The sequence below is a fragment of the Sorex fumeus genome, unplaced genomic scaffold (genome assembly GCF_029834395.1).
Source record: "Sorex fumeus unplaced genomic scaffold, SorFum_2.1 ptg000050l, whole genome shotgun sequence".
NCBI classification, from domain to species: Eukaryota; Metazoa; Chordata; class Mammalia; order Eulipotyphla; family Soricidae; genus Sorex; species Sorex fumeus.
This window is the reverse complement of record NW_026606107.1, coordinates 17,653,546-17,678,066: the sequence shown is the minus strand read 5'-3', so window position 1 is coordinate 17,678,066 and position 24,521 is coordinate 17,653,546. Positions and strand designations below refer to the sequence as shown.

Genomic DNA, 24,521 nt, shown 5'->3' with positions numbered 1-24,521 from the left:
ATTACCGTGTTTTTTTACAAAAATAAATAAAAATAAAACAAAACATATCCCTTGATCACTTGATATCATGTTACTCATCAATTTGTTCGAGCAGGCGCCAGTAATGTCTCCATTCATCCCTGTTACATGCTAGTGTAGCCCAATGGCATCTGCTCATTCTAAGAACATGAAGAGCCTCAGACCAATCATTCAGGGTCTTGATGAAGAAGTCTGACCATCTCATAGGAGGGCGGCCACGTGATCTTTTGACGTCCTGTGGAATCCAGTCAGTAATGGCTCTAGTCCAGTGGTTGTCTCTAACTATCATTAGGTGTCCAGTCCATCTAATTTTTGATGCCTTGGCAAAGGAGACAGCATCCCTGATTCTTGAGCATTGACGGAGGTCGAAACTCTGGATTCTTTCTCTCATTTGAGTGAAGCGTGTTGCTCCAAGCAAAGCTCTTTCGATTCCTCTTTGAGAGACCAAAATAGTTTTTCTATTTAGTTTTAATAGTTTTTCTATTCATCCTGTTTTCGTAGGACCCAGGTCTCTGAGGCGTATTTTAATGCAGGAAGAACAGTGGAATCGAAGAGATGTGCTCGGAGCTGGAGGTTCTTTCCTCTTAGTTATTTCTTCAATGCTCTTAAAGGCGTTTAAGCTGCTCTCTTCCTACTGTGCAACTCAGGTGCCAGGTCATTCACAATGTTGACTTCTCGACCTAGGTACACATAACTGTTGCATTTGGAGATGATCTTTCCATTGAGAGCAAACGTCAGGAACAAGACTGTTTCTTATGAACATTGTTTTTGTGAGATTCAGCTGTAATCTGACCTTTCCACACTCACTGCCAAAGTCAGGTTTTGTGCTGCTTGGCTGATGTTTGGTGTTATTAGAACGATGTCATCAGCAAAGTGGAGGTGGTGAGATTCAAATATAAAATGAAATTTAATGCCGACCATCTATCTTCACTCCCATTCCTTCCCATTCCAGTCGTTGCATGACATTCTCGAGGGTGGCACTGAAGAGTTTCGGTGAAATATTATCACCCTGCCTAACCCCTCTCTTGACATTGATGATCACTTCTTTGTAGAATGGTGAGACCTTGGTAGTGAATCCGTAATACAGGTCATGAAAGATCCTGATATATTGAGTTTAAATGCCCCGATTGGCTAGGGCTTCGATGACCGCTTCTGTCTCAACAGAATCAAAGGCCTTCTTTAAATCAATGAACATTAGACAGAGCGGCATCTTGAACTCCTGAGAAACCTCAATGAGCTTGGTTATCGTGTGGATATGCTCGATTGTGATAAATCTTTTTGGAACCCGGCTTGCTCGCATGGTTGTCCTTCATCTAGTGTTCTGCCAATCCTATTCAGGATGACTCAAGTGAAAATCTTATAGACGACAGACAACAGGCAGATCAGGTGATATTTGCCAATATCATGGATGTCTTCCTTCTTGTATAGTAGTACAGTCCTGCTGATTTTCCACTGGGACGGAAACTTGCATTCATACAGGTAGCATGTGAAGAGCTGAGCCAGTGTATTGATGAGTATACTGATGGTAGGTTCTTCAGGTGTTCAGGTCTGACCTTGTCTGGGCCAGGTGCTCTTTGTTTCTTTACCGACAAGATGGCATGTCGGATTTCGGAAGGGAGAACGTTGGGAATGAAATATACATCCTGCAGAATTTGGTACGTGGGCAGGTGGACGTGGATATTAAAGAGATCTGAGCAGAAGTTATGAATAATTTTCTCCATTACCCTTCTGGAAGATATGATAGATCCATCAGGACGTCTGAGGGCCGCACGCTTCTGGGAGCTTGGTGTTATAATCTCTGGATCCTGGTCTTTGATGGGGTTACATGGCATTTGGTGGGTGTAATTGTCTAGCTACTGGAAAGTTCAGTCCTGAACCGAGCAGGCATGGAGATCTCAGCCCTGGGTCCCACACACCTGGGTTCCTTCATGCGTGAGGCTCATCCAAGTGTGTGGATAGTGGTCTCAGTATGGCTTTGACTGGGTCCCAGAGGTCTTCAGCTATCGGGCCCTGGTGAGGACAGTCAGGCACGGGGTAGGAGACTCTGCTTTGTTCTCTTCCAGGAGTTTGGTGTTAAAAACGTATGTGCATACTTATATTAACTGGGCTATTACAAAAGCAAAGATTGAGAAACAATCTAAACGTACTTATAGAGATGTGTGCTGAAAGTGCCTAAAGGACCAAACATGATGACCTCTCATCATCTGTATTGCAAATTATAATACCCATAAGTAGAGAAAGATAAGAGGGAAATTGTCTGCCACAGAGGCAGTGGAAGGGATGGGATGGGTGGGGGGCAGGGAGGGATACTGGGGACATTGGTGCTGGAAAATGTACACTGGTGGAGGGATGGGTGTTCAATTGTTGTATGAATGAAACTCAAACATGAAAGTTTTGTAACTGTAGCTCACGGTGATTCAAAAAAAATTAAAATGTCCCTTATAATTGGTAACAGGAGAAAGAAATTGTGTAGTATATAAGCTGATGGAATGTTCCTCTGATAAAAAATGGAGAAGATTGCTGCCAGTGAAAGAGTACAGCGAGTAGGGTGCTTACGTTATCTGTGGCCAAACCAGGTTTGATCGTTGGTACCCTATGTTCTCCCATAGACAGTGCCAGGAGTGATCCCTGAGGGAAGAACAAGGACTAAGCCCTGATTATTGCTGGGCACCCCCACCCCCAAAAAAGCAGATAAAGAAAAGATGAAAATTTTTCATTTTGTTATAATTTAGATGGATGTGGAGTGTGTCATATTAAGTAAAAGTATCATAAGGATACTTTTAGGACCAATACTGATGAGGTAGGTTGTAAATGATTTGTATAAAGACAAATAAATGAATTTATAAATGGCCAATGAAAACAAATCTTTGAACTCTGACAACAGAAATGAGGTTTCCAAGTAGGATTTTAATACCGCAAGGCTGATTGTAGGGTTGCATATGATGGTGTGGTCATAAAAACAGTGCTTGATGGTTTTTGCCACTCTCACTCTTGGTTTTGTGCAAACCACAGAATTTCAATCAAGAAAAAATATTTTAAAAAGAGAATATTGAAAAATATAAAATATTTTTTTAGAGTTTAAAGAAGTCAGAACAAAAGGCTTAATAATAATTTATTTTAGGGATTTTATTTAACTTATTGCTTATTTAAGAGATCTTTTTATGCTAGTCAGTGTCTGATATCACAAGCAATTGGAGTCATCTCTCATGTATGCAATGATTTCTGTTCAAAATAATTTTCTGATTTTGTATGAAGGATTTATTCATATCCCATTACTTTGAGACAATAGTAATTGCATGATATATTTGGAGAATGAGTTGATCAAATAGCTAGCAAAGAAAAGTGGTGATACAAATATACTCTTCACCTATTCCATGAGTTTGTTAATGTCAGTGTTAACAGCATATATGAAATGAAGTCTCATAGCAAAATATCTGAAGAAATTGAGAAAAGACATACATTTGCCTTATCTCTTATTATCTTACTCATTGTTCATTAATTGGAGTATTAGAGAAAAAAGCAAGAATTTGAGAGACATTCCATCATTCTTGTTAACTTGTAACAAGTATACAACAACCAGTTAATTATTTAAACAGAAGAGTGATTCTGATGGAAATTTTCTGAAATACATTTACTTAGAAATTTACATCTTATGAAACTAACCATTTCCTCTTTCATAAATTCAGGTTCCTCACAGTGTGTCTGGGGTGGAAGGAAGGGGGTATTAAGAAGTTTCCATGTATTGATAATTGTCTCTAAAACAAGCCTTGGTGGTTCAAAAAACCTCTCCCTTTCCCAGATACAAAGTATGCTTCTCTCATTGAGGAACTTACTTATTTGTATGACTCAAAAAAGCGTTACTGAAAATATGCAAAAATTAAAACTCTCAAGTACTAATTTATTCCTCATTGCAAAGAATCATTTCCACTTTCTTTTTTGTAAATATAGTTTTAAGTATTCTTTTAAGAAAACCACTTTGGGGGCATCATATGAGATGCTTGGGAGAACAAGGGGCACCTGTTGGCAATTCCTGGTCAAGTGGATTGAATGCAAGGGCCTGTCATGTTAGGAATTACCTGAACCATCCATGCAGTTCTGGGGTTCTCCAGGGCTACACTCAATGGGGCAGGGGACTTTTAGGGTTTCACTACTGATTCTAGGGGAAACTTGTTGTGCCAGGAATTAAACCAGTCAACCGCAAGCAAGACACACAATTTTAATCCTATCTCTTGCGTTGAAAATAAAAATTAAAAATACGTTTTAAAATGAGTTTAGTTTAAATCTGTATTCAGTCTTATTGTATATACTGAAATTAAAATTTAAATGAGGATTTAAAGGTCAATGTTGTTGAACATGTGATGTCTCAGCTGAATGGCTACCCTCTCCCTTTGAAACTTTTCAGTCATTGATTTTTCATAAGTCAACCCAAACTCATAGTTTCCAATGAGAAAAGTGTCTCCTTTTACATCATTTTGGTTGCCTTCAGATTTGTATAATATCTGAGTGGTGTGCATGGTTCCATGTAGCTCTTGAATGGCTTTAATTTTATGAAGACAACTTGTTACTGATTCAGCTTGTCTCTACACAAAACATAACCTGAATTCCTTCTTTAATTAGTGTTATTCATGAATTCAATTGTTGATGTTCAATGCAACCTACAAGCAGTACTTTCTTTTTCTCCTTTGGTATCATTATTGTACACAGCCTTTTTGTAGCTCAAGGTCCAAGATTCTGAATGTGTTTCATTTATATGATCAAAGATGCTTGTCCTACATTGCAAAGCCTTGTTTTTCAGAACTACTCAAAGATTTGACTGAAACAGTAGTCCCCATCTGTATTATTTTTACTTGTGGACTCATAAAGATCTCATGAATTTTACATATAGAAACAAAAAATTAGAAATGTAAGGGAGTCTTTATAATTAACACTTTATTTATTTATCAATTATTTGGAATGATTAAAATTTATTTTCTCACTATTTAATAAACTCTCATGAAATAGTTTCATGATTTTTATGGCAGTTGGAATATAGAGATGAGTAATACATGATCTTTGCCCTCAAGTAATATTTAGTATACTAAGAGAATGATAAATAAAAATAGCTAAATTAAATAAATTTAGTGGCTTTGTAATAAAAGGTGTTGGAAGGGTACTTCTGATAGATGAAACTGCTTAAGCAATGGTTGTTAGTTCTGCTGTTGCTAATTCTGACCTATTTTTGAGGTTTTCTCAGCCTTTGCTCCTGCAACCCTTTGAAGTTGCAGCATTCTTGTTAGGTATATACTCTTTAGATTTTTGCATAAAGATTCTATACTGCCATGAAACTTACTGTAATTTAATAAGACAGATAAGCATACTGGTTTTAGTTGTAGGAGATAAGGTGGAAAAAAGTGATGAAGCCTGGTATGCAGTTTTTGTTTGATTTTGCCCAGCCTTTGGCTCCCTGCTTTTTGAAAATTTCTGCACCATTTAAACGAAAACAAAACGTCAAAGAGCATCATTTGCTCAAGGAACTTAACATGGGTCTTTGCAAAAAAAAAAATTCTGTGGTGAGACACTGAACACATTCAACTTCCTCTTTCAACAACAAGATTGTCACGATCCATGCTACCCGAAGTTAAGCTTTTCTACTCTCAGCAACCTAAAAAGAAACAGGAGTATTCATGCTAGCCTAGATCCACGGTAAGTTATTGTCTAGTATTTGGGGATTGATGATTCCATGTGGGAAGACTGGTGGAAGGATGAAAATCCAGGACAGAAGCAGATGTGGGAACAGCATTCAGCCTTAAAATGGCCTCTAGTTTCTTATTATATACTTTTTTGTAGCAGGGACAATAGTGATTTTTCTGAAATCTTTTCCTGAAATCTTTTCCTGAAGTCTCATTCTTTTCTGAGCACTCTTTGTATTGTGTAAGTAGGGAAGATGATAAGAGTAATGTCCAGTGAGATTCACTGGGACTACATAATGTACTCAACAAGAATAATATTTTTAAATTTCTGTTTTCTATACTTGATTTAGTTACATAATAAAGGAAAAGGCTATTAATTCCTTATCTAGTAAGTTTACCTTTCAGAAATACATAGCAAATTCAGGAAAGAAGAAAAGTTAGGTACTTATTTTATAGCTGAAGATATTCCTGCAGATCTAAATTCCTCATAGTGGGCTAACTAAGTACTTTTGAAGACATTTAGGATCATCCAACTAGTTACCGGAAAAGCTGGAAATAAAACTGAATTAATATTGTGGCTTTTAACTTAGGTACTTTTTCCCCTACAACATCCACATTTCCCAGATAGTATTGTAATTGCATTAGGAAAGGATAAAATACACCACATGAAAAGTTCTGGTAATTTGATTTCAGTCCATTCAGAAGAAATATTTATTGATTATTCAGAGGACATTTTTGAAAAATATTAGTGAACTTCCCTGAGTCTGAACCAAGATAACTGATTTGGGGAGCCATTGAAATACCATCATACTAGTTAGAAGAAGACCGTTATGGATAGAAATACAGATTTTTCTGTGTGACTTTTTGGCGGGATATAAGAGCGTTGTAGTTTCATTTCTAGGATCTTGCAAATGGGAAAATTTTAACTTTGGTTGTTAATATGGTATGGGGAGTCATTGCCATTTCTATTAATTAAACAATTTATTTCTTAATAATTGTGGCCCAGTAAAAGTATTTACTGCTGAAAATAGGTACATTGAAACAAAAAATAAATTGTATTATACTGAAAATTAAGTCATATATTTGGAGCACCTATCTTTGTAATGATTCTTACTAAACATGGGGCCTTCTTTGGTAAAACACAATATCTTTTTAAGCTCAATTGCAGAAGTTCTTGAGTAAAAGTTGTACTGAAATCCTGGCACTACTGGAACACAAATCTTCAAATATTCAAGCTTATGTCAGGGTGGTTTGTGGAGATTCTTTATGACCAGGTGAGTTTTCAATAACTTTGTTTTGATCCTAAGAAGTAGGGAAGTCTATAATCCTTTAAGGGGTCAAGTCATAGGATCATAATCCTATAGCAAGGAGAAGAGAACATTTGCTGATTAAATCACTCTAAGAAGACCAAAAAATCAGGATAATTACTAGCAGGGACTCTTTTCTTTATATAAACACCTTCAGTACAAAAAAATCTGCTTATAATAGGCCATAAGCATCATCAGATGTGATCCAGCCACCTTCTTCAACCCCCCCACCCCACAAAACGTATGTTTATGCTTCATATCAGCATATTTTAAAGGTGAAATTTCCAAATTTTATTGGTTCACATATAACATAGAGTGATGAAGTAAATCAATCAGTAAACTGAGTTAACAGTAATGCTCTGCCATTGAATCATTTTGCTGTTTTGAGAAATTTACTTTATTTCATGGAGTCTCAGTAGTCTTACAAGTAATAGAAGAATAATATTTGAATACATAGTCTCAGTTTTCTTCTTAGCTGTACCATGATTTAATTCTAGAGTTATATATCATGACTTGATGAATGATGAAACCAGAGTTAAAAGTACAACTAGAGGCAGATTTCTGAAAATATAGTCCTTAATATCAAAGTAGAGCCACTGACCTTTGCCAAGGACCATTATGTTTTGTTTAACAGTAATGATACCATGTGAACTTCAAGCATTTTAAAAGTAATTCCACCCCCCTTCCAAGTGACAAAACACACATAAAACAAGGAAGAAAGTTCTGAAATCCTATTTCTACAATGACAATGTCTCCAGATCAGTAGTTTTCAATCTTAAAACCAAATTTAATTTTTGAGAAATACTAAGTTGTCACTAACAGGTTATTGTGAACTGGTATCTCTAGGAACCCCTAGATTTCTAGAAAAGTCTTAGTTTATATTTTCCAATTGCTTCTTATAGTCAAAATTATATATAGATATGCACTGTTAGCAATATTTAAATGATTAATTTCATCTTCAAACATATACACTTTAATGAATAGTCTTTTCATCAATTTCACATCATTAAGAATTATTACATCAGTCATCTTGTACAACTGCAACTATTTTTGCCTTTTTTGGGTCACACCCAGCGATGCTCAGGAGTCACTCCTGGCTCTGCACTCAGGAATTACTCCTGGCGGTGCTTGGGGGACCATATGGGATGCCGGAGATTGAACCCGGGTTGGCCACGTGCAACAGCAAACGCCCTACCCGCTGTACTATCGCTCCAGCCCCAACAACTGCAACTTTTTGTGTGATTTCTTAAACTTACTGAAGGTCCATAGAAATTTCTTTACAGGTCACAGCTATTATAAGAAAGGATAAATCAACTCACAATTATTTAATGTATGCTGTACATTAGTAATGAAAATAAGTACTTTAATGTAAATTTTCATATTTAATTTTAACACATTTTTGTTGTAGAAATCATTATGTAAATATTATTAATGATAAAACTGAAGCTCAAATATATAAAGTTAATTTTTTAGGCTAGACTTACAATAATTGAAACAAAATATGATTAAGGTTTTTCCAAATGGCACAATTCTTCCCATGTCCAAAACTCTGTCCCAAATACAAAAAGGATAGATATTTATGCCTCCTTTATAAATGGTTAAAGGTTTCATAATGATGAATGTACAAGCATTTAACTCAAAATTTAAGATATTGGTTTGTGAATATTAATGATGCTTAATTAATTTTAAGGATGTGAACTTTTATTTTGTTTAACTTATGTGAAAAACATATATGGACTTGAAGCATCTATCCAAATATTTGTGTTTCTGATGTTGACAAGCCAGGTTATTTAGAGTTGACTTAAATCAATCCAGAGAACAGCAGTACCAAATTTTGATTGCTCTTCTTTTATTATAGTTGTTATTGAATGAATGAAAGACACTGCTTCTGGGTGTCACACTGATTTGTTAAATTCATGTGAGACTAATGCTGGAATATTGTAGCCCAAAGGATTGGTATTTGAAAATAGCTATTTTACTACTCTACTACTAATACTTAAGATTCAATATTTAAATAGCTATTAAAATCTAACATCTTAGTTTCAAATCTAGTACTCTTTCTAATATAGTGTACTCCTTTTGAGTTTTTGTTATCTTACAAAAGTTTCATTACATTAATCTCACTACTGTTATAATAAAATTATTCCAGGACTTTACATGAAGAACTACTATGATTTGGTTTAATAAGCAAAATACCAGTAAAACTCCTGTTTTGAAACAACCCTACTCTGACATCTGGTGGCCAATATTTTGCAAAAAAAAAAAATGATGTACAGAGTTGCTGTACCCCATAACCACCAAGTGTCCACAGTCCAACATCATGCAATAAAGACCATACTGTGATCTCTAGTCTGGTCTTCATTCACTGCTACCATTCCTCATCTGTTTGGTAACCAGATTTGTAGGTCGAAGAGGATGTGTCTTTGTTTAATGATGCATTCCCATTTGGGGGTGGTGGAGGAACACAAACCTAAGGGCTAAGGGCTTACTCCTGACTATGCCTAGAGATCACTCATGGTAGACTCAGGGAACCATATAGGTCCCATTATATTTTAATATATTTTAATATAATACTTTATATTTTAATCCACCAGAAGAGGATTAAACCAAGGTTGGTTGCTTGTAAGGCAAATATCCTACCCGCTGTACAATTTCTTTGACTCTTATGTCTTATCTTGATTTGCTTCTCTCTCAAGTCTTAAATTTGATACCTATAAATGTAAGAACTCCCAGACACCACTAGTTGTAGTCCAGGTATCCCCTAAACACTATTGGGGTGGGTGTGGGCAGTCTCAGTACTATTGGTTTTGAGGGCATCTGAATAATTGGTCCTGATAAATAAAATGTCAGGCCCTACTAGCCAGATTGAATATCATTTGGGTTAATACTGAGTCCTCTGAGTACTGCACGAGAGAACCCCAAAGGAAGCCAAATAAAAGTAAATAGACTTATTTTTTCCTTCATGCTTGCTGCCCAAGTGGAGACTTCAGGGCCTCAGGGACTATTGATACTACAGTGTACTCTTGTGTCTCATGCATAGTTGGATAGAAATCACTTGTTGAGGAGATAAGGCAAATTTGCACTTGCAGAATAAGAACCAACGAAAGAATTGTGTGCCTAAGACTCAACTGTTAATAGCATACTAAGTCACAGATATTTAACAAAATAAAATTTTTAAAGAGTCAGCAAAAGTTATGGAATAGTTTGCTTTAGGGAGAATATGAAAAGGAATTCCCTTCCTAACAGACAGATAATTGATGTTATCTTTTATATATTTTGATACCATGGACTGTGCTGTTTTCTACACATAAAATGCATTGAATTTTTTAATTTAGTCATGTTACCCTTTTTCTCAGACATAAGAATGAATTTTCTGAGTTCAAAAGGGTGGGTACAGGAAATTTAATAATAGTACACATAACAATTAAATAATTTAGGGAAATATCAGGAAATGGAAATACATTAATTGACATATCAGAGTCAACAATTCTGTTTAATATTTCAAGTAGGAACTTTGCAATACTGAGTTATGAAATTCAATGCAATTATACAAATTCTCTTTTAGTGTTTATGTTTATGTAAAAAGAAAGTAGCCATATTGTGACGAGAAAACAGACCTTGCTATGTTATTTATCAGTTTGATGACACTATTAATGGGTGAAGTAATCAACAAGCAAGTAACATAACTAAATTATAATTTTGTGTGCTGCAAAGAACGGTGCATGAGAATATTTAATAATGTCAAGATTCTCTAAATAAGCTTGGTTGTAAAGTTTTTCAGAAGTGCTGGCTTAGATTAAAATTAGCTAGATTTATGAAGATACTAAGAAAGAAGATTTCACTCAAGAAACATGAAACAAGTATTTTTTCATGACACAGATCTTGTTCTACAAATGGAAAACATCATGATGAAATTGAAACATAGAGAAGAATGAGTATGGAATCTGGCAATGTTGCTGGGCACGGAAGCTATGCTAGATACATACATTAGGTGAGAAGTTTGGCTTTAATGAATTAGAAAATAACAAAATAATTTTAGACAAAAATGACAATATATTTCTAAGAAATGTGTCTTGGGCCAGTTTTTAGAAAAGGGTAGACAGATCAATAGATGATATAGTCTCTGCTATCAAAGAAAGACTAACTAAAGAGAGTTGAATTAACAAAAACTCCGAGTTTGACAAGTGCGTTACCAGAGGTACTGTAGTAGTATGCACACAAGCCTGTATATAGTTCTAATAAAGTACATATATACTATGATAATTTGTTATTTGTGAACAACTTATTTGATTTCATTTTCAAAGTGAAAATAGTCTGGATTATTTCATGATTAATAAAATAATGTGAAAAATATCCAACCTGTAACTAAATGGTAGTACTCAGTAATTGGTATCCAAAATCAGTCTTAATGTTAGACATATAATAAGAAATTAGCTATAAAGAGCAATATTTGGCTGGTTGTTGTTAATGTGAATAATGGCAGAGGCCTGGATTAAGATAACAATGATATAATTATCAGATAAATTAAAGACAGATTTGAGAACTGTTTAGGAGGGAGTATCACTTGTTCTTTTTTAAAAAATTACACATGAGTAAAATGTATAGATAAGTACTGAGTGAATCCACAGATTCTAGCTTGAGTATCTGGAAGTTTTATAATAAATTCAACCAGTTTCTAGGTGGGTATTTAGGAAAAGCACGTGTAAAATTAGCACACCGTTCCCTGACATTTGGGTATTGCAGTTTCTTTTACAGTTTACATAAGTACTTTTAGGTCTCCAATATACCAGATACAAAGATCTTATCCAGACCTTTCTGTGTTTCTATGCTGGCCCCATTACATGCTGTCCAGTGCCCTTGATAGCCCACTGGACTGTCAGTGTAAGAATTACTATTTTATTCTTCCATCATCCTGAGTACAGATGTGGGATCCAAAAAGAAATTTCCTGCTTCATTTACCCAATAACAAACAGAATAATTCAACACTTTCTGAGACAAATAGTAATTAAAAAATAGGAAATTGAGACTGGAGAGATAGTACACTGGGTAGGATGTTTGATTTGCAAGTGAACCACCTCAGTTTGGTCACTGAGTGCACTAGGGTTGATCCTTGAGAACAGAGCCAGGGGTAAGGTTTGAGCATTGATGGGTGTGGTATCCCCCCAAATAAAAACATTTTGATTGCTATATTATTTTATAGCAATAATAAATAGGACAGCAGGTAGGGCGCTTGCCTTGCAAGTGGCCAACCCAGGTTCGATTTCTCTGCCCCTCTTGGAGAGCCTGCCAAGATACTGAGAGTATCCTGCCCGCACAGCAGAGCCTGTTAAGTTCCCCGTCGCATATTCAATATGTCAAAAACAGTAACAAGTCTCACAATGGAGATGTTACTGTTGCCTGCTTGAGCAAATTGATGAACAAAGGGAGGACAGTGCAGTGCTATATTATTTTAACCTATGTAAATAGAGAAATTAAAACTAAATACAATATAATAAAATTCCTATTTTCATTTACATAAGTACATTTTCTACTCTATAATCTATAGTATATTGCATTAACTTTTATTTTACACTTGAATCTCTTTATGAGTAATAATCATGCCTTAATAAAAACTTAAAAAATTTCCTGTGCCAATATATTTTGGAGTTATGTGGAATAGGTAAGGCCTACATATTTTAAATCCCCGCCCCCCACAAACTTTATTTAAACACAGCATCTTACAAAGTTTTTTATGATGCTATGTTACAGACATTCAATATTCCAACACCAATCCCACCACCACTTTTTACCTTTCCTTGAGTGTTGTATCCAACTTTGTCAAGTTTGTCCACATAGTAGACCCACAATAATTTATTTTACGTTGCTTGTTACCAATACATTTCTAAGTAAATGATCAAAAATATTTGCTAGAACAAAACTAATGTAATTGTTTGACTCACCATGGAGACATTAAGTCCTTGTATGAGGGATTACTAAAATGTTGTTACAAGTTAAGCCTTTTTTGTTAATGTTTTGTTAGTCAAGATTTGTTGCCTTCTTTGCTACATCCCATCTAATCTGGTGTGCTACCTAGATTATTAGTGTTGTAGACATGGCCATGCACTCCAGGAATTCCAGAATTTTTGACTGGGTTCTCTCTTTAGCATCCCATATGGTCCAACAAACACACCAGGTGTGATCTCTAAGTAAAGAACCAGATGCTAACCCTGAGCAACTTCATCTGTGCCCCAGAAAGCAAAACAAACCAAAACTGCACATGCTACATGAGAGCGGAATGATTTGTTAAAAATATAGATAACCGTCTGTTAAGAATACATGTCAAGAAACTCAGATATGAAGGTGAAATAAAATTCTTCACAGATAGACCGAGATTGACAGTATGAGCTCTCCATCTATGAAAAACAAGTCTATTAGAGGTCAGAGATATAATACAAAGATTAGGTGCTTGCTTTGCAAGCAGCTGGCCTTGGTTTGACTCCCAGAGCCATATATGGCCCCCTGAGCAGCGCCAATCATGATCCAGGTATACGCCCTGAGCACTGCCTGGGGACTCAAAAATAAGTCCACTAAAACATGAACAAGTAAATAAATATACATAAACAGAGCATTAAAGAAAAAAGTCATTAGCAGGCACTCATATAACAATAACCACCAATACTGTAAATAGAGAAAACCACCAACCAAAAATCACATGGGCACCATATAAATTTAAGTGTAAAATATGTGATATAGTATTCACAAGAAAATTACTTAAGCTGCCAGAAAAGGGAGAGGTGGGGGTTTCCATTGAAGCCACCTCCAGCACCATGTAATCTCATCAATGGTCATGATCCAGAGACTTAACAATAAATCTCTTGGAAGAGAGCACAGAACGATCGATATGCCATAGACATGCCTCCAGACCTGGCACCAGGCTGTTTCATTCAGGTCAACCCAAAGGGGTTCAGGTGATTCCCCACCCCACCCAAAGGAGCCAGCCCCTGCAGCCAAAAACCTGCAGAGCTCAACCGCCACCAGGCTCAGGGCCACTCTCCACTTGCTTCGAAGTGCCTCACCCATGAGGAAATCTATTCCTGGACTGTGCGGTCACATTCATTGCCGCAGGACACCTAGTACTTTACACCACTAATATATCAAGAGTATCACACCACATTTCATGAGGTTTAAAGTAGAAGGCAACCAATCTTAGGGATATATATATATATATATATATATATATATAATACATGTGCATGCAAACAAGATGCAAACAAGGCTCATCCTTTAACAACATGTTAGTGATCTCTTCTAGAAGGGCTTATTGGCTCCTGGGTGAAATACAACAATCTTTGCACACTTTCCTCTAAGAAACCTTCTTTGGATCATTTTTCATGGATTATTCTTGACAAGCAATACAAAATAAATTATTTCTGTTCTGCTTTGGGGGCATGGTTTGGAGTTTTGGATGGAAACATCTGAAATATGGTGGTGGGAAGGTGTAATGATGGATGGATAGGTGTTCGGATACTAAATGCAATCAAATACTGTGAACAACCTTATAAAATTAAAATAGAATAATAAAATAAAATAAAATAAGAAACCCACTTAAGTTATAAATAGAAATATATTTTATACTGATAAATTTAATTTTTATTATAATATGACAAGGTTGCAATAGTGTTAATGTTTATGATTTTGATGAACAAAGCTGCTGTACCACTTGTTTTATTTTATTTCTAGTCTGCTTCTTCTAGCTCTTTACCCTCCATCCCACTGCCTGGTATTCTGAGTTTTGCAATACAAGTCCAGTATTGTTATTCAATACTGTATATTACTTTGCTGTATTTCTCTCTATACAATAGTTGAGTGAGATCATCAGGCACTTTCTTTCCCTCTCTGACACATTTCACCTAACTCAATATGCTCCAGTTCCATAAAAGTTACAGTGAATCGTAAGGTTTTATATTTTTTTAAATAGCAGCATATTATTCTGTTTTGTGTACTACACTTCTTTATCCATTGATCTGTCATTGGAAATTTAGGTTGTTCATAAATTCTGGCTATTACACTCAGTGCTGCAATGAGCATAGCTGTACATGTGTCTTTACAAATCAGTGTTTTAGTGTCTTTGGAGTTGATTCTAAGAAGCAGAATCACTGAATCACAGGGAAGCTCTATTCATACTTTTTTGAGAAATCTTCATAATTATTTCCATAGAATTTGAATACGATGACATTTTCAGCAACAGAAAACAAGGGTTCCTTTTGAACATGTTGCTGCAACTTTAGTTGTCCCCAATATTTTTGATGCATGCCATTTACCAATTATTGTTTTGATTTGGATTTCCCTGATAATAAGTGCATATGAATACTTTTTTCATACAAACACTGTTAATTGGTGCGTTCTATATGGTGGTATTATTTATTCATCCCCTCCACTCATGTTGATAAGGCTATAGTTTTTATTGTTACTCTTTTTGTTGAACTTTGCAATTGCTTTTTATGTCTTGGATATTAGCATTTTATCTTATGTAGGATAAGATAAACAGATACTTAACGTAAAGGGTATTTTAATTGATTTTTTTTGGTAAAGTACCACACTTGATGGTGTTTGTGGACTATTCCCAACTCGGTTCAAAGGTCATTTCCCTTGGTGCTTAGGACTTAGGAGATCATATGCTTTCCAGGTTGAATCCAGGATTCCAGCATGCAAAGCACACACTCCAACTTTTTTAACCATTCACACCAACAGAAAAAAGTTAAAGAGCCAATGTACTAAAAATGCATTCTAAGTCCCCAAAATATACCAAGAGACAATGATGAGAGATATCTAATGATGGAGAATGAATGAAATAGGAAGCATTAAAGTTATTAATAAATGGCAGACTACATAATAGTTGCAGAAATAATATGAAAACTGCCAACATTCCCTTAAAGAGACATTGAAAGTAGAAAAATAGAAGCCAAAGAATTTTAACAGTAGATAGATGACCCAAAGAAAAAAATCATTAAGGAAGCAAAGGCCATAAATAATTTAAAAGAATGATATAATATATTCACAAATTATGCATATATTTATGTACATTGATTATACAAATATATTATGTATAATTATTTATTTATTTGTTCATTGATTTTGGGCCACATCCAGTGATGCTCAGGGGTTACTCCTAGCTCTGCACTCAGGAAATAATTCTGGTGGTGCTTGGGGGACCAGGTGGGATGCTGGGGATCGAACCCTGGTTGGCCATGTGGAAGGCAAACGCCCAATCCACTGCATGATAGCACAGCGGGTAGGGTGTTTGCCTTGCACGTGGCCGACCTGGGTTCGATATCTCCGTCCTTCTTAGAGACCCCGGCAAGCTACCGAGAGTATCCAGCCTGCATGGCAGAACCTGGTAAGCTCCCTGTGGTGTATTCTATATGCCAAAAACAGTAACAACCAGTCTCACAATGGAGATGTTACTGATGCCTGCTTAGGAAATTGATGAACAATGGGAGAACAATGCTACAGTGATACATGGAAAATAAATAAATAACTTGTGAGACAAAACAAATCTCAAGATTTTAAGAAGGTTAAAATAATATGAAGGCCATGGCTTGGAGGCAAGCTGCACATGCTGAGGGAAAAGACAGCTCAGATAGAGAAGGGAGCACCAAATAAAGGGTGTTGGGAGGATCCTTCCAGTATGGGAGATGCATGCTGAAAGTAGACTATAGACTGAATATGATTGCCACTCAATGCCTCTTTTGTAAACCACAGCACCCAAAAGGAGAGAGAGAACAAAAGGAAATGCCCTGCCACAGAGGCAGAGTGGGATGGGGGGAGTGGGCGGGGAGGGATATTGGGGTCATTGGTGGTGGAGAATGGGCACTGGTGGAAGGATGGGTACTTGATCATTGTATAACTGAACCCAAGCACAAAAGTTTGTAAGTCTACAACTGTAGCTCATGGTGTTTCACTAATAAAAATTAAAAATAAAATAATATGAAGGAACTTTTTATCATAATGTTATTGAAACACAAATCAACCAATAAAAAAAAGTTTAACACACAATCTGTGGAAAATAGACATGTTACTGAATGACTATTGGCAAATGAAGAAAACAAAGATGAAATTAAAGCATGCATCTGGATATGAAATAAAATGTACACTACTTGTAAAACCTATTGAATATAGCACAGAGTAATAATAGGACAGGTTATAACTATGAATATTACATCAGTAAAAATAATAATAAATTTTTAAATATAATTTTGCACTTAAAGGAAGTGGAAAAGGAAGAAAAGCAAACACTAAGTAGAAGGAAATGAATGAAATATAAAAATGACAATCCATAAAACAAGAACGTGTATATAGAAAAGATGAGTAAAAAATACAACACTTTAGCCAAGTTCACAAGGAGAAAACAAACACATATAAAAAATCAGTGATGGAAAAGAAATTAAAAAGCCATTGTAGAAGTATGGTGAAAGTAGTATAAACAATTACACAGGAACAAATTGGACAGTCTAGAAAATCTAGGCAAATTTATAGAAACATGCAAAAGAGAGCATCTGGGCAGACCCAGTATGAGTTACACTATGAGAAAGAGCAATCACTTCCTCCTCAAAAATTAAAAACAAAAGTGTGGCATCATATTATTTAACAATCAATTATTCAAAATTGTCAAACAACTTATTCCTATACTTTAAAATATATTCTGGAAAGTTGAAAGGGAAGGGAAACCTCGAAACACATTTGATGAGTACATATTCTGATTCTAAAACCAAACAAGGACATCACACACACACACTAAACACACAAACACACACACATGCATACATGGAAACCAAATACATGGTAAAAAAATTATTTCAAAACAATACCTTCAGTAAATCATCCAACATAATCAAAGCATTTATTGCAGTTGGATTTATTTCAGGAATTCAAATATGATTCAAAATATGACAATAAATAAATGTGATATAACACTAACGAAAATTACATAATTATAGATAAGGAAAATATGATAAGATTAACATTTCTGGATTAGCCCTCTTGATATAATAAAATCTATTATGGCAAATTAACAGACAACATCATAATTAGTGTTGAAAATGAAAAGCTTAATTATAAGGTCAGGAATAAGACAAGACTGTCCACTAATCAATAATATTTAATAGAAAGTATCACAACTGTACCTCATGGTGTTTCACTAATAAAAATTAAAAAATAGAGAATATCAAGTCCTTGCATGATTAAATATAAAAGAACAGGATGCAGAAAGAATATAAATTTACATCAGAAATTTAGTACAGGTGTTGAAGCATTTTCCTTTCATGTGGGACGCACCCCAGTTTTATCCTTAGTAAAACATAGTTCAGTTCTTCAAAAACAATTAGCAGTTGTCATCCCAAAACTCAAAGCCAGGAGTAAGTTATAAGATTAGAATCTGTGATACACATTTTACAGTGACCTCAAAACAATTTTTTTTAAAAAGAAACAAGCAAGAATAGATAAACAGAATCTTACCATATACAAAAGGGAAGTAGCAAAGTAAGGACAAAATATAAGAGCTGAGAAAATAAAATATAATAAAAACCAGAACTATATAGAAAATACAATAAACTCTTTTGGTGGACTCTAAGGCAGGGCTTTGGAGCCCTCCCACTAATTCTGTCAACTGGGCTGGTTTATCAATGTAAAGGATGCTCTACTGCAGTGACTTTGGAATCATGTGGTGCCAAGAATCAAACTTAGCTGGCTGTTTGCAATGAATGTGCTTTAATGCCTGTACTATCTCTTTTCATCAATAAATTGATATATATATCAATAAATTTATATATATATACTTTTACTAAGCATCAGTGGCATGAACTCATCAATCAAAAGACACAGAGTGGCCTATTGGATCATGGGAAACAAAGTAAATACAAACTTCTGATTTCTATATAACTACTAGAGCTCCACAGATAAGCTAAGGTACAAACTAAAAGTTTGGAAAGTAATCATAGAGGGAAATGGTAACCTCAAGGGGTAGAGAGTAATAATTATAACAGAACAAAGACTGCAAGCTAAAATCAGGAAAATAGGAGATAAGAATAAACATTACAAGGGCTGTAGTGATAACACGGCATGTAGGGTGTTTGCCTTGCATGCAGCTGATCCAGGTTTGATTCCCAGCATCCTATATGGTCCCTTGAGCACCGCCAGGAGTATTCCTGAGTGGAGAGTCAGGAGTAACTCCTGAACATCGCTGTGTGTGACCCAAAAAGCTAAAAAACAAACTAACAAAGAAGAATGAGCATTACACAATGATAAAGGGATAAACAAATAAAGAACACTTAACACTCAACACATGTACACAAAATGAAGGAATATGAAGATATATAAAACAATTACTAACAGTACTGAAAATCAACCAAATAGAATATCTGCAATATCAGTCTTAAATCATGAATTGAGTGGAGTAAGCTTAATAATAAATTGTATGACTCCCTGTCTCTGAAAAACAGAATGCATATGCTGTGAACATGGAACACTCTTAAGGCTAGACTTCAAATTGATACACAAAACACGTGTCAATAAATTCATAAAGATTTATATGACCGAAAGTGTTGGAGCACATGCTTAGCTACTGAGTTTGATCTGTTACATCACATACTCCCCTAAACACAACAAAAAGTGATATCCATGTACTGACCTAAGTATAATGATGCATTAAGATCTTAAATATTAAAATAAATAAAATCTCAAATAGCCATATTAAAATATTTCTTATTAAATTTCAGAGTACCTGGATAGGTACTTATTCAAAGAATATGTAGAGATAAGTTATGCATTTTGTCTCTTGTTTGTCTCTTCTTTGTTTCTCATTTATATCTCATTATTAGAAAAATAAAATATCAAAACAATAAGATAATATCTCCCAGCTGTGGAATGACAATTATCAGAAAGAAAAGAATCAACAAATGTTGGAGAGAATAGAGAGAGATCAAGTAAGCATAGTTCTTGTCAATGTAAATTGGTGTTGCTTTTATGCATATATATTTGTATATATAGGGAAAATATTTAGCTATAAAGAGTTTTAATACTGCCTCTTGGGCAGGAGAGATAGTACAAGGTGTAGGGAGCTTTAGTTGCACATGACCAACCTGCTTTCAATCCCCAGCACCACATTTGATCACCCAAGCAGTACCAGGAATGATCTCTGAGTACAAAAACAATAGTGTGCCCTGAACACTGATAGCTGTGGCTCGATTATCGGGGAAAAAAACAAAATGCCATCTTTAACAACATGCACGGATCTAGAGATTGTTCTACTGTGTGAAATAAACCAGATAAGAAAAGGAAAGCACAGTATGATTTTATTCATATTAGGTGTATAGAGGAAAGAAACAAGTGAAATAAAACAAAATCAAACTTTTGAACTACAATATTAATTAGTGGTTACTCAAAGGAAATGGAGAAAGAAATCGGATGAATGCATGACAAAATCTAGAATTATAATTGTAATGATGAACTTAGTGTACCACAAATATGTTTATTTTCAATGATTCACATCTAAAACATAACATAATGCAAAGACATAAATTACTGATTGCACTCATCTGTGAGATGTTAAAAAACATAGTATGAGACTAATACCCACAGACAGTAGAAACAAAGGCCAGGAGGACTGGTCGATGTTGCCATGTCGGAAGCTTGCCACAAGAAGCAGGGAATGGGAAGGACAGAGAAGAGACCGTGATAGCAATGATAGTTGGGAATGATTACTCTGGACAAGAACTGAGTGCTAAAAAGTGTTAAAGGGATATACATGATAACCTTTTAGTACCTGTATTACAAACAATATGCTCAAAAAGGGAGAGGGAGAGAGGGAGAGAGAGAGTAGTGTCTAACATAGAGGCAGGCTAAGTGCAGGTGGCTGACAGCGGGAAATCTGGGAATATTCGTGATGGAAAATGTATAGTGGTGAAGGGATGAGTGTTGAAATACTGTATGACTGAAACCCAATTATGGACAACTTTGTAACTGTGTATCTCACATGATTCAATAAAATCAAAATCAAAATTAAATTAAGAAACATAAAAAGGTTGTTTTAATAAAAGCACAATAATAATATTTTATTATATTTCCCTTATTGTCCCTGAGGTCTTCTTGTTATCTTGCTATTTCTTCTACTTCAGGCTCAAATGCAATAAACATTGTTATAGCATAAATACAAGATATACAAATTTAAATGTTATTTTTGTATACATGATGTAGAATGGTGTGTGTAAAAATAAGACATTGTGTTTTCCTATTTAAATTCTCAGGTTTTCTATTTTGTAGCTTTGATATTATAAACTTCTTTGGGGTAAGTTTTCTTCAGCTTATAATAAAAAAAGAGACAGAATTAAACTGTTTATATTAGTACACCTAGTCTAAAATTATTCAAGAGAATTCAAGTAATGAAATTGTCAGTCTCCTGCCATTATCTTCAGACAACTTGTATCTTTTCCTAATCAGACCTTGAGAAGTTCTAAACGTTATTCTGTTTCTATATCCAACAAATAAAATAGTAAAAAAACACATACTAGAACATAATAAGATTAAAGAAGAATACTTTTTCTCCTTATGATTTTTTACTTTTATATTGAAGCTGAAGCAACATAGTTAGTGTTTGTATTAATACTTTTAGCTACACAAAAGGCCACTTTAATGTTACAGCCACTTCTACCGCCCAGAATAGCTCAGGACCATCTATCATTGTCATAATATCACTTCCAGTACAAGTCATCCTCCCCTCCTTTCACCTCAAACCCCAGGGACTTGGTCACTTTAATTCAAAGTTCAAAGTTCAAGCTGTAGCATGTTTAAGTGGGGGAAAATTAACTATGAATGTTTTTCCTCAAGATGGTTTTCATTGCTGTTTCTCTAGTGCCATAACCAATGTTTACTGTGACTGTCATTTTGCCATGTTTATGGTATCATAGAAGTTTATAATTTTTCTTAGAAAAAATAAAGAAAAATGTCCTATATCAGGTTCTAAATTCACATGTTACTGAAAAATTTCCATGTAAATTTGAAATTAAATCAAATTAAGATAATCAAAGTGCAGAACACCTATTATGATATAATAGTGAGCCAGTGTGCCCACTCCCCCAATTAGATGTTACACTAGAAGTGAACTTTAGAAAGGCAGGGTCACTTCTCAATTGCTGGGTTATGAAGTTAGTAGGTAAAGATCTGAGAGAAAAGGTGGCTGACAAAAGAGAACCAAGGAAAAATAAATGCTTAGGTGTAATTTCTGCTATTGTAATTGTAAATGATTATCATTCATTTTTAAACATGAATTGATGCAAGACAAATTTGAAGACAACAAATATAATCATCTGCTACACTCTATGTTGTGGTGAAAAATATATAGAATATTTCAGGACATCCTTGCTTGTAAGATGCAATTTAGACAATATGGAAAGGCAGATGAGGACAGTTTCATGGTTCTTTAACTATTCATTGGGTGACCTTGGATCAGTGGCGTATCTTCTGTGAACCATTTCTTCATTTGTGAATAGATCTCTTCTAATTCTATGCCTCTCTAAGAATATGAGAGATCCAAGTGTTGTCGAAAGAATTATTAATCACTCTTTTTTTTTGCTCTGAACAGGGATCACAATTCCATGTCTTACATTGATTAATATACTGAAATATTCGATATGGCTAGCAACAACACCAGCAACTGCAGTACTACTAATGTGGAATTTCAGTACCACCTCTACGCAACCACCTACATCCTCATATTCATTCCTGGTCTTCTGGCCAACAGTGCAGCCTTGTGGATTCTATGCCGCTTCAGCAACAAGAAAAATAAAGCTGTCATATTCATGGTCAACCTCTCTGTAGCTGATCTTGCTCATGTGTTATCCTTACCCTTCAGGATTTATTATTATCTCAGTCGCCACTGGCCATTCCAGAAGGCTCTTTGTCTGCTGTGCTTCTACCTGAAGTATCTCAACATGTACGCCAGCATTTGCTTCCTGACATGTATCAGTCTTCAGAGGTGTTTCTTTGTCCTGAAGCCCTTGAGAGCAAGAGTCTGGAAGCGGAAGTATGATGTGGGCATCAGTGCTGCAATCTGGATCATTGTGGGTACTGCCTGTTTACCATTTCCTATCCTAAGAAGTCAGTCAGCCCCCAATGAGTCCTGCTTTGCTGATCTTGGTTACACGGAAATGAATAATGTGACTTTGACTGTGATGATTATCTTTGCTGAGCTGGCAGGATTTGTGATTCCAGTAGTTATCATAGGATGGTGTACCTGGAAAACTATAATATCATTGAAGCAGCCAGCAATGGCTTTCCAAGGAATTGGTGAGAGACAAAAAGCATTGCGAATGGTTTTCATGTGTGCTGCAGTCTTTTTCCTTTGCTTCACGCCCTATCATATTAACTTTATTTTTTACACCATGGTAAAGGAAAAGAAACTTCAAAGCTGTCCAATTGTCATAAGCACTGTGTATTTTCATCCATTTTCTCTATGCCTTGCAAGTCTCTGCTGCCTTTTGGATCCATTTATCTATTACTTTATGGCATCAGAGTTTCGTGATCAAATATCCCTTCACGGCAGCTCTGTGATTCGTTCCCGCCTCATGAGCAGGGAGAGTGGCTCGTCAATGATTGGCTAAAAATAAAATAATTCTTAACTACTAAACTGACTATGTTACCTTTTTATAATGGCCAGTGTGTCCAATAACAATTTTTCCTTGAACATTGGGAACAACAGAAATATATACCTTGATTATTAATCAAGGATTATTAGTCAAGGTATAAGTTCATGATAGTTGTGGTAAGAGAAGGCAGAATATGAAAAATGAGGGAGAAAAATGAATACATATTTACCTATTTCCTCTTGAATTCAAGGTACTTTTGATTTACTTAAGACACTTCCATATTTAGAGTTTGAAGTCATATGGAAATTGTTTTTTTATTGGGGTGGGGGCACACTCAGTTGTGCTTAGGGTTTACTCCTGGCTCTGCACTTAGGTATCACTCCGGGCTAGTTCCATGGATCATATATATGGGGTCTCAGATATCAAACCCGAGTTGGCTGAGTGCAAGGCAAGAACCCTAACAGCTCCTGCCATGGAAATTGTATATTTTAGAGAAAAGTTTGGTAAATATTATAGCTTTAGTAAGGTAGAATAAATACAAAAATCTTTGCAAAAACACAAGTGAAAATATTTTATATGGAGAACTTTATTTATAAAGATGAACATAAAAATGTATAGTCGTTCTAAGAGAAAAATGCACAAGCCTAGGGGATGAGGATATATGGAAAGAAGAGTAAAGCCGTATGTTCATAAATAACAGAGAAATAAATATATTACTTAATAAAGAGCAGAGTTTCATGTTCTTTCATTGAAATTGTGGAGCAACTACTATGTTCTGGATTATAATTTTTCTATTAATCACATATAAAATTTTATCCAATCATAAAAAAATTCTGAAAGTGTCAAATACATAGAAATAAACTCATAGAAATAAAGCAATTTACCGTCCAGCTCAGGAACTGCCGTGCCCA

The 24,521-nt window shown here is 35.2% G+C and overlaps 1 protein-coding gene across 2 annotated transcripts; it reads left to right on the top strand.

Moving 5' to 3' along the window:
* The first annotated feature begins 5,614 nt into the window (after positions 1–5,614).
* P2RY10 (P2Y receptor family member 10) lies at positions 5,615–23,625 on the top strand. 2 transcript variants are annotated; one of them, XM_056124214.1, is made up of 3 exons: positions 5,625–5,700; positions 6,845–6,961; positions 22,608–23,625. In XM_056124214.1, exon 3 carries the CDS (start codon positions 22,657–22,659, stop codon positions 23,623–23,625), a length of 969 nt encoding a protein of 322 aa, XP_055980189.1. In that variant the 5' UTR covers positions 5,625–5,700; positions 6,845–6,961; positions 22,608–22,656. The 2 variants fall into 2 exon arrangements, with proteins under 2 accessions (XP_055980188.1, XP_055980189.1); XM_056124213.1 differs by lacking the exon at positions 6,845–6,961 and having other exon boundaries at positions 5,615–5,700.
* Positions 23,626–24,521: the final 896 nt, after the last annotated feature.